The sequence below is a fragment of the Sinohyriopsis cumingii genome, chromosome 4, assembly GCF_028554795.1.
Source record: "Sinohyriopsis cumingii isolate HCF-2022 chromosome 4, ASM2855479v2, whole genome shotgun sequence".
In the NCBI taxonomy this organism is placed as follows: domain Eukaryota; kingdom Metazoa; phylum Mollusca; class Bivalvia; order Unionida; family Unionidae; genus Sinohyriopsis; species Sinohyriopsis cumingii.
The window spans coordinates 136,466,620-136,478,839 of NC_142964.1; the positions used below are offsets into that span (position 1 = coordinate 136,466,620).

General features: G+C 35.3%; 1 protein-coding gene across 1 annotated transcript in view; it reads left to right on the plus strand.

Annotated features, from left to right (window-relative positions):
• The window catches only part of LOC149802151 (nuclear cap-binding protein subunit 1-like), an 80,998-nt gene that overhangs the window by 20,723 nt on the left and 48,055 nt on the right, over positions 1-12,220 (plus strand). The window contains exons 9-11 of the mRNA XM_089956561.1: positions 791-860; positions 5,394-5,609; positions 10,707-10,804. Coding sequence (XP_089812687.1) covers positions 791-860; positions 5,394-5,609; positions 10,707-10,804 — 384 coding nt within the window. The remainder of the gene's footprint in view (positions 1-790; positions 861-5,393; positions 5,610-10,706; positions 10,805-12,220) is intronic.

A 12,220-nucleotide genomic window follows, 5' to 3' on the forward strand; every position in this document is an offset into this window, starting at 1 on the left:
GATTCTTGTGAATGAAAGCAGGAAGGGACACAATTATGTTTATTGACATGTGTAGAGTTGAGTATGTCTTGTGGAGGGAGATCCAATTGCCATCAAGTGAAATGGGAAAAAAGATTACAAAAATTACATGAGTTAAGAGATGGCAACAAGTGATTGAGCTGCATAGGGTTTGGACTGAAGTTTGTGCAACTGTGCTAGAGGTAAATAAGGTACATTAATAATAATGAGGACTTTGTATAGCGCCTAATCTTTAGAAGCTCTAAGCGCTTTACAACATCAGACAACACCTATAACATAAAAAAACATATAATATTATTACAAAAGCAAACACCACAAAATTAGAAAACATAAAAAACATGCTGAAAATATTTACATTACAAACTTTTCATTTGAACATAATGTTTACCTTTGCTGCATTTTTCAAATACCAAACTTTTCAAATACATATTTTCCAACTTTACAATAGCAGTATATGATATTTTTGTTACACCTACTGAATAGTAGTCAAACTTATGGAATAAAATCAACTGCCTGACTGAGATGGTCTTGGCAGGTTTGATTATCCTTACTTTTTTACATTTCAAACCATAAAAGCAGGTTATACTGTTTAAATTTCTGTTCTTCAAAAATGATGTTATCAATAATTTGAGATGAGAATGAATTTAAGGTATTTTAAATAAGGATTAAAATAAGGGATTTTATAATACCCGGTTAAATGCTGCATTTTTACTGATGCTGTATTTGTGTTGTTCAATTGTGAATTGTATTAGTGGATTATTATTTGTTACAGCAAGAGACAAAAAATCCATGCTCCTGCCTTGAGAGTCTGGACAACTGATCATCCTCACCCACAAGAAGAGGTTAGTGTTGCATGAATGAGTCAACATTTTTTATTATTAAACTTTAGTTTAGCCATTACTATGGTACATCTTATTGGTCACTTTTATTTTAGCCATTACTATGGTACATCTTATTGGTCACTTTTATTTTAGCCATTACTATGGTACATCTTATTGATCACTTTTATTTTAGACATGCTATTTTTGCATTGGTGATGAATGAAAACAGCAAATCAGTTTTTTGCCTGGGAGACTGAAGGATATTATTTTGACTACATGCAAGATACATCAGACATTGTTTACCTTTGATGTGCAAGCATCTTTTTGTCAGTGGCAGATAATCTACAAGATTGGTGTATAGAAACTCAATCCTCTTGTTTATCACTAGGTGTAATCAGTATAGTCTAAAGGTAGTCCAAATTAGAGAAATATCTTCATTGTGCTTATATGTATTTTGGATTTATAGTTTTGTCTGACATTTTCTGTCAGATACATTATCCAGTCACATTAATGTTAGGAAATTGCTCTTAGCTACCTCCAAATCCAACCCTCACTAAAAGACATTAAAATGTAATTCCAGCTATATATCATATATATGAAAGGAAAAAATCTTACAGAGTAACTCCCTTGTGCCCACTAGGTGGCCACCCATATCCTGGATATATTCTGATTTTGACTATCCAACATATTTTTTCAGATGTATAATGAACAAGAACCTTAAATTTGATGTGTTTTTTCAGTGAATTTGTTTGTTTTTCTTTTTTTCATGGTCATTATTCTCTGTATGATTTCAAAAAATTACCTTAATGTTTTCACTAGTGTATTTGTAATGCACTTTTAAACTTTGGATTAATATGCCCTTTATCATTTCTGTAACAAGAGTTCACCTACTTTAACAGTTTCTATTTCTTGTAACACACTTGTATTGTTAACTCTGCTGGTCAGTTTTTCAGATGGTCTTTTGTCCCTTGTCTGTCCTTCAGTCAGCAAAAGTTTGTTATCAGTACTCCTAAATTACTTGGAAGATTGCCATGAACCTTACACATATAAGTATATCCCACTCCAAAATAAATTAATAATTTGTCTTTTCATTTTTATTAACATCCCATTAATCTTTCAGACTATATTCTAGAAAAGATGGCTTCTGTGCAATCATGACATAAGAGTACGCTTGTCCATTGACTTGCATGCACTTTCCTAACAGTATTATGTTCTATTTATAGCAACTGTCCTATTTCCAAGAAACATGCTGGTTTCTACTAAAACTTTTGACCTTGGTTTCAAGTTGGCATTCTACCTGATGATGTACTTCATGCGGACAGAGTTGATGTGTAATGACACCTTATTTCCCACCTAAAAGATACAATAACTGGAAGATATAAATTTCCTCTTCTTTGTCAGGTTATGAAAGGAAAATTGGTTTTTTACCATTCTAATGCTGACTGTGAGAGATTGTTCTATATTGTTAACAAAAATAAAACTGAATTCAGATCCAGGTTTTGAAACTCAGCACTTATTGCTCTACTGGTGTGCAAAACATTCATAATCTCAGCTGGTACAAAGCGTTTTGTAATGCAATATGAGAAACTAACTTTTTAAAGCTCAAAGTGTTGTTTATAAAAACTTGAAGCAGTAATTGATATTATAAGACCAGAGGGGTAAATAAATCATTTTGTTCATATGTTCATTGTATTTTATTATGTTAAATGTGGATTACTCTTGCTCGGATTATTACTTTTATGTACTTGGATTACACTTTTCCTCACCAGGGGTTGGCATGTATGTATTATGTGTTTATTGTTGGCAGAAGTTGTTTGGTCCAAATGCCTTGAAAGGCAGTTAAAGGGCTACCAAAAAAAGTCATGCTTAAAACATTAAAAAACTGGAAGTATTAAGCATCCATCCGAATTTCCCATTCAGTGTCATGCTGTCCTCACCCTCTCGCAAATATACTTAAAACAGTGTCTTCACAGATGATTGCTAAAGATGCCATCAAAAATACACCAAGCAATTCCACTTGAGCAATATTGGAATCGTGTGTGCTGTGAGTTAGAAAAAACTTGGAATTAAAACCCATTTTGGCAGACCACTGTGTGTAAGACTTCATCCCTTACCCATGCATGGAATTAGTAACATTGAAGCTGCAGTTTGCTTGATTACCTTCAGACTTTGCAGGTCGGTCAGATCCACAAGTCATATGTCATTTGTTTTATGCTGTCCAGGCTGTCAACAAACCAGTACGGTCATATCCTAATCAGGGCACATTTTATCAACCTGGACTCCCTAACTGCACTTCACTGAACAGTTAGTTTTCTGCAGCAAGTCTACTCTGGAAGAGAAGTCTTTTGACATGGATATCTTCAAAATGAAGGTCATTCCCAGCGTATCAAATGCTTGCAAAGGAAGACCTCTGAATAATGTTGGACAATTCAGTTGTAGTAAACTACCTCTTTGTGTGATTGAATATCTTTCTTGGTGTGGCGCATATCATATAAAAATACAAGTCTGACACATCCCAGACAGGCTTAGTGTCCTGGCCAGTTCTGTTGACCAGCTGTCTCTCCACCTATCCATCTTCAACTGAGTCTGTACCTTATGGGACCAATCAGTGCCTGACCTATTCAGGCGAGGTGGAACAACTACCCTAAATCGTCTTTCCAGACCCAGAGGCATGGGCAGCTGATGCCCTTTCAATCAGGTGGGAGGAGATATGGTCATATGTCTTCCCTCCAGTGGCTCTAATACCTAACAGATTTAGAAAATGTTGGGTAGGGCTTGCAAAATAATTCTGATTGCCTCTCTCTGATGAAACAAGTCCTGAATGATCTGTTTATTTCATCTGCATTCAGAAAAACTTCTTCTTGCCTGGCTCTTGTAAGGGAAGCCCAGCATGAACTGAAGTTTTGTGTTTCAGTTGTGGAGAGAATTGTGACAAGCCTTATATGGGGAAGTAGAACGTTTTCACACCAAAAGTGAGGTATTAATGATGTTATATCACTTTCAGCCTACATTTCACAACTGGTTAACTTCTTTCTGTTCCTCTTTGAGGACAAGAAGCTATCCCCAATCACAATCAAGGGATGCTATTCCATCATTTTGTTCAGATGTCATGGAAGAGATGATATGGGCATCAACAAGATCTTTCTGACTTGCCCACATTTTGACATATCCAGCTACATTGATTCACCTTGTTCCCAAAATGGAACCATGCCTGCCTGGGTCAACTCTTATAAGTTTGATCCCTTGTTTTTCATCTTGCTTAAGAAGTTATTGTACAAAACTTGCTTCCTGATAGCACTTGCTTTATCTTGCAGGAGTGAACGGCATGTGCTCTCCACGTATCTGAATTACATGCAGTTCCATTCTGATGGGTCAGTCATACTTATGATGTATTCAGGTTTTGTTTCTAAAAGCAGGTAGTCACAGATAGGCAATCAACAACCAACAAGAAACTATTTGCTCTTTCTCCTCCACTGACCCAACAAGAATGGCATTGCTGCAGAAATCTGACCTTCCAGTGTAATGCCTCCATTCGAGACACATTGGAGTCATTTGGCTAGCACTCAAGTCTGCTTTCCCCACTTGTATTTTTATGACGTGACCGCACAAAGGAAAGAGTTGAACCTCATCAGACCACTGGTAGCTGCACAGACAATTACCATACCCTGTTGATGATAACATAACCAGATCCTGGGTGTGAACTTGCAACTCTTGCTGGATTTGCCTGGGGGAACTTTTCAAGTAAGGCAATGTCCAGATGGTGGATCACTCATCAGATTTGCCCTCACACTTGTATACATGCATAATCTTTGGTTGTGCTACCTTTACATTAGAAGTTCATTCTTTCAGAAGAGCTCCAACAAGGTGTTGAGTAGAGGTTGGATTAGCATTTCCTCCCCCTCTTACCTAATGTTAGTGTGATCAGGGAAAATGTGTTTCATGGAGAAAGTAATTTAGTAATTCTGTTTCTCCAAATTTGCTTACTCTGTCAGATTTATATTAACCTCTCCCACCTTTTCCTGCAAATGCAAGCATAGTGTCACAGGTTTTGCTCAAGCTTCAAATGACAAACATCTGGGATACAGGTGTCCACCAAGTGGTTACAAGGGAGTTAGTTCACTTCATCTATTTGATGGAAAGACATTTTTCCTTTCCAGGGAGGAAGTATATGGAATTAGTAGGGTGAAATTTTCTAATGTTAATGTGATTGGACTAGTATTTTCAGAGAACAATAATTAACAAAATAAGTTTCCTGTTTTTCAGAATTTATATGTATTTTTAACTGAATAAAAATTGATGATAGATATATGGGATAAGCAGGATCACACAATGTTTTTCTGTATTTTACCACAATTACTTTTTATTTTTGTTGAGGCCATATTTATGATTAGAGACATTGTATGAATGTTTTTAACAGTGGTTGCAGCAATAGAATCTACATTTAAAAATAATATTTTTATTGAAGTTTTGTTTTACAACATGGGGCTTGATATGTTCACCAAGATCTTTTTTTTCATGAGACATTTCATCACATATTTTATTTTGTTTATTCAGTACCTTGATTGCCTTTGGGCACAGATTATGAACCTAAAGAATAACAAGTGGCAGGAGAAACATATCTTGAGACCATACCTAGCTTTTGATGGAGTTCTTTGTGAAGCCTTACAGCATGCTTTACCACAGATCATACCCCCCTCACACAATGAGGAGACCAGCTATCCCCTTCCCAGGGTTATCTTCAGAATGTTTGATTACACTGACGTCCCAGAGGTGAGCATTGTATGTCAGCTACTTCTTGAGTTAAATATTTAATTAGTGAGGCTGCTTATAAAGGATACTTTATGAATTCCTTTGAGTTTCTTGTAATTTTTACCACTGTATATAAAGGATACCTGCCCCAAAGAAAATATTCTTGTGGTTTCTTGAGTTTTGTTTTTATACAGGTTTGAGTTGATTCATGGTCTATTTTGGGATGATTATGGAATTCATCTTGATCTTTTATTCAGATATATTACCTAATTGTAGTACATTAGGAGTACAACCACTATCCAACAAAACCATCCATCCCAAGCTTTTTGTTTAAGAACAGAAATGATACATGTTGTCTGCCCACTAAAATGCAATAGTCAGTTAAGAGTGATTTTCATTTGGGATTTGCACCAGATCTTGTCCATATGTTACTACATCCATTTGTGCTATCTTTTGAGTACTCATAAATTCAAATCTACCTCTGCCTTAGGTTACTTTAGCAATTCTGTGGAGTTTTTTCACAAAAGGGATTTATGTTGTTTGTACCTTTTGTTCCACTTCTGTCATAGATGAAGAATTCACATTTGTCTAACTTAGTTTTATCATATTCATGTCAATTGCATTGCCTGTCCTTAGGTTTAATTTACTTAATTTCATCTCAGTTATTCAGCAGCTCATATACCAAATATGAATTCTGTCAAGTAATTGTCTAATTGCTTTAAAAAATTTCACATAATTATTTGAGACAGTTGTGTTTTTCATTTTCCTTCTCACCCACTCAAAGAAACACAAATACAAGTGTTCAGCCTCTACCTTAAATTGTTGAAATTGCATGCATGGCTTATATCAAGCAAACCTTCAGGGGAAACATTCTCTGAATAAGTGGTCAACAAATTCATTCAGGCAAAAGAGAGACCGCCACTTGGAAAGCAGACAAAGGGGAGTGGGAAGTTTTCTTCTAGTGGTAAGAACAGAAACACATCACTCCTCATAGCCTTGGTACCACAAATAGCAAACTTGCTCCTTTGGCACTTTGACAATAAGAAATTGATGCCCATCATTTTCAAATTCTACATCCCTCTATCTTGGACACATTTGTTATCATGAAAGTGAGGATATTGGCCAGAACAAAGACCTCAGACCTCTCCAACAACATCTTGAGCTCCGTATCCAGAATGGAATCTAAATAGATGTCTTGAATCTCCTTGACTAACCAATCCTATAATACCTGTTTTCCAGATAGCAGACAAAATCACTGAATTACAGAGTGTATCAGTCAGCTTGAACTATCTGCAGTTCTGCTGCAATATTTTAATTTCACTCCTTACGCTTCTTGCATTTATTGCTAAGAACAGGCTTGTGCACATGGATAATTGGGGGAGGAAGTAGGGGAATCATAGGTATCCACAGCACCCTGTAAGGGCTTTAAGGTGGTACCTGAGAGAATTGGGCTAATTAGAAGAAGGAGAGCTAATATTTTTACCACTAAAAGAAGAGACTGACAATATCTCAGCTCAAGCTCTGTCATCTGGGTATGATGGGTTATATGCACTGTGTATAGAAAATCAACACAGGGACCATACAGGTTTGATGGGTTATATCCACTGTGTATAGAAAATAAACACAGGGACCATACAGGTATGATTGGTTATGTGCACTGTGTATAGAAAATTAACACAGGGACCATACAAGTTTGATGTGTTATATGCACTGTGTATAGAAAATTAACACAGGGACCATACAGGTATGATGGGTTGTATGCACTGTGTATAGATAATTAACACTGGACCATACAGGTATAATTGGTTATATGCACTGTGTATAGAAAATTAACACATGGACCATACAAGTTTGATGGGTTATATGCACTGTGTATAGAAAATTAACACAGGGACCATACAGGTGTGATGGGTTATATGCACTGTGTATAGAAAATTAACACCGGGACCATACAGGTATGATTGGTTATATGCACTGTGTATAGAAAATTAACACAGAGACCATACAAGTTTGATGGGTTATATGCACTGTGTATAGAAAATAAACATAGGGATCATACAGGTATGATTGGTTATATGCACTTTGTATAGAAAATTTACACAGGGACCATACATGTATGATGGATTATATGCACTGTGTATAGAAAATTAACACAGGGACCATACAGGTATGATGGGTTATATGCACTGTGTATAGAAAATTAACACAGGGATCATACAAGTTTATTGCACATGTTGTCTGATGAGGTTAGGGCAGCAGCCACAATATTAAATTTTGAGTATAACATTTCCTTAACTTATATTGTCGAAACCATGGCATGAAGTCAGATAAACATTCTCTAGCTTTAACCATAGAGACCTTTCAATCTGAAAAGAATCAGTTTGAATTTTTGGGACCTAAAGCAGCAGCACAATGTGCTACTTTCTTGGGTCATTCAGCAGCTTCTCAACAGCACTGTTACTATGCTTCTGCAAGCCATGTCCAGGCATGTCTGTATGCTGACCCAAGCCTGTATCTATCTCAAGATTGAATGCTGCTTTACCTACGATTAGGGGCTTGTAGATTGGACCTGCTTCTGGCTAAGTGGGTTGTAACTCCTTCACCTCTTACCTTTATTCTAATGTATTATGATCAGGTAACATATTTGAAAAATATGCCTTTTTTGAAGTAAAATATGCTTCTTTGATAATACTTACTTGATCATAATACAGGGTTATGGTTACCCTCACACTGAAACTTAATAAACCATGCTCCAGTGGTAAATGATATATGGATGGAATTAGGCACCAGACTCTCTTCACAAGGGGAGAACAATCTTGTCTGACTTCCACTTAGGTGGGTAGCTCACTTTTAATGATTTTATTACTAAAAAAAGTTTGGGTGGGCTGGATTTTATAGGCAGTGATTGTATGGCTAATTTATTTTCATTAGGTAAGTTTTATGAAATTTTTTTTACTCCAAAATTTGTTTCTATGAAATTGTGACCCAAAATGAACTAAAGGTGCTTGAAAATCACTTGTAATGTTTTAAAATCCTTGCATTATCTCTTCATTACATATCTCCTGTTTTTGCAAAAATTTCCCTCTTTTGGAAATGGAAGAGTGAATTTCCTGCCCATGTGCTAGAAGAGACCCTGTATATTTTTCAAAGTAAGATCAAATCCCAATATTTTCCTGAAACAATTATAAAACAGCCTACTCCATCACCTTTTCTGTCTTCAGAATATAAGAAACGGTTGTGAGGAATATGTATTTACTAGCTAATTGCTTACAGTTAGTATAGATTATTTTAAGAGCCTGCATCAAAATGAGAAAACCCCATAGCAGGCACCTTTTCCATCTGTCCATCTGTTGACACTTCTAGTATACACAGTAGGTCTTTATGTCATTTGGTGCTTGATTTGCTTCCTACATTCAGAACTGTCTTTTAAAGGTTTTTTCTTTTTTGGTCCAGTTTTTATGTATTGTGCTTATTCTATCAATTTTAAATTGCTATTACATCAGTAAGTATTGCATGGTGGTGAGCAATATATATCCATTAACATATTTGTGTATTCTAGATTATAGCGATTACCTGAAAAATGATGTGACCCAAATGGATCATTGCATTATGCCTTTTGTTTTGGAGATTTTTTTTCAGTGTACTTTAATTGAGGTAATAAATAGATCCTTAAAGTAATCACTTATCCATTCATCTATCACACTTTTTGTGACCATCATAGCTTTGCAAGATTGCACAAATCAGATGCCATTTGTTGAATGAATTGCCTGTTAAATATATTCATGCATGTGTCTTTTAATGTTAAATTAAATGTTAATGTCAGCTAATCTTTGTAAACAGCATAGCTGAAGACCATTCCTAGACATTCTTATTCAGTTTGGTTTGTATATTGTCTCATTAAACTAATAGTGCCTGTGGGAGTGGGGTGTTTCACCCTTTACATTTTGACAATTATTCATTAGCTTCTTATTGAATGTTGCTTGTTACTGGCATTTAAGCACACTTTAACTCATCCTAATGCTATTTATTATGATCATTGTCTGGTACATTCACATGCCTTTGATGGGTTTGGTCTTTTCATTATAAACAGAGACATGGCTTTTTCTCTAATGTTTTGTATCAGTGCAGGGCCCTTTGTGATCCTGTCATGCTCTCACTCTGTTTCTTCTTTACAGGTTATAGGAAATAGTATTAAATATTATATCATGTACTGTTTTATTTAGCATATTCATATAAATAGTAAATATCACGAAAAGGCATAAGTTATCAATATTTTTTATCATTTTCAATCTTGCCATCCTACATCATGGGCATTTTTGGATCACTGTAGGCATTTATGCATTTTTTTTCAATCTCATCCCTCTGACAAGAAAATGGTTTGGCTGGAGTGTTTTGTGTAATAACAGCATTTGTATGGTTATTTTGTGCTGAGATGTGTAAAATGCCTTGCCCAAGGACACCACAGTGTCAGATTGAGGCAGATTCAGTGGTGGGAATCAAATTTGTTACTTCTGATCATGAGTCCAGTGCTTTAATCGTTGAACCACAATGGCCTTGACAGAAAACCATCTGAAGTAAATAGCTACTACTTAGTTGTCTATGGTGACAGCATCCTTTTTCAAAGAAAATTGCTTTGAGCAAACTTAGCGGTAGTGACTTAACTCAAGTTGAGCATGCTTTTCCAGATGCTAGCTTCCAGTTCAAAATAATTCACTACAAGATGTGCTTCTTTATAATTATATAGCTCACCATAAACACTAAACTAGTAGCTATTTCTCTCTGCTCATTTTCTTGTTTATGCAGATCTGATTTTTAAAATATTCATCACCCAGTTCTTGCACTTGCCTTTAATGCAAAAGCGAGACGTGTTCTGCCTGCTTGTGCGACAGAATGTCAGATTCTTGCTAAACCTATCAATAAAAATGACTTAAAAAACTTGAATTGGCATACTTTAAACCTATCTTTCATATTTTCTCATCTTCAGATGTTAATAAAAGTAATAACACAATGCTCATAATCTTAAATGTGCAGAAGTACTTTAATCAAGCTTTTAAAACAGATTATTCAACACCTGATAATGATTATATAATTATTTTGTATCTTGTTTGATTTAACCAGGGTCCAGTTTTACCAGGGAGTCATGCCATTGAGAGATATTTGATAGAAGATCATCTAAATAGAATCATCCACTCCAACCACAGGGAGAGAAAGGACTGGTAATTGCTGATATTTTCAACACATTCACACAAGTTCATGTTCTTCGTTGTTTTTCATGTAAAGCAGGGAATTACTGGTATCACTTTGGCAGTGGTGGTAGTTTAGTTAATTTATTGGCTGAATGCAAAGCAACTCTGGCCTGTGGATTAATAGTATCTGATTGTCCATTTGTCTTTCTGATAATAGCACTTTAGTTAATGTTTGCACTTCCTTAGGTGTCTTTGTCTGCATAATAATGCATCTTGATTTCTAAATACATATTGATGTGGGGTTTCAAAAAAGACTTCATATGATCATTCAGGCATCCTTTATGACTACCATTGTGGACATCTTGAATATATTATCCCTAATCCTTCTGAATGGACTGTCAGATAAGCATGGAAAGCAAGGTAAGATAAGCATTGGGTTTCACTAAAAGACTTACATTGTCTATTTGGTAATAAATGAAATGGTGCCCATCAGACCTCAAAATCACCACCATATATTTTGATGGATGTTCCTAATGTTAATGTGATTGGTTAAGTATTTTTGGAGAAACATTATTTACTATACAATTTCCATTTTCATCTTTCAAGGAGAGCTGGATTACGACGTAGCAGAAAGAAATTTCTTACTGTGATTGGGTATTATAATGGTGCTGATCAGACATCCAGTATGATAGCAGTTTTGAAAGTCTTTCTATCCCTTGTTCTTTTTATGGGATGGTCATACTGATACGTGGTTTTCACTAGAACTTCTCACTATTTGTAGTTGGTCCTATAAATGAAAATAATGTCAGGTGACTTCCCAAAATCTGACAGATCTTGAAATTGCTCCTTCCCTATAAGAGATGGCATTGTCAACACTTTCTTTTGCTTCCTTTTTGGAATATATAACTGTTCCTGTATTATAATGCTACAGTCTCCAAAATGGCTGCCTTGCTGGTCTACTGAAAATTTTTATGTTGCTATGTTTAAATGGATGGTAATATCACACTATTGCCCTAGTTAGCTTGGTCTAATGAAAATGGTGCTCATCTGATCTGTAACATGGCATAATAGCCATCTCAAAAATCTTTTTTAACAGTACTCCATTTGCATTGAATGGTGAAATTATGCTTGGGTTTTAATGAAAACACCTCATGCAATATTTAATTGGCTCTGAATGAAAATGGTGCACTTTTTTGAAAGCGTTCTAAAAATAAAACTATACTTAATTGACCTTGGGGTCAATATAGTGGTGATTGCATGCATTATTATATAGCACTGATCTTGTAAACTCAGTAACTTGTACATATACATGTGTATTTTGAACAGACTTTTTATTTAGTTACAGTACATTGAATACATTGATAGCCAGCACTCCTGCATTAATTTAAGTTTTGATTTATGTTTTTGGTTGTACTGGTTTGTAATATTGATAATACAAATAAGTAT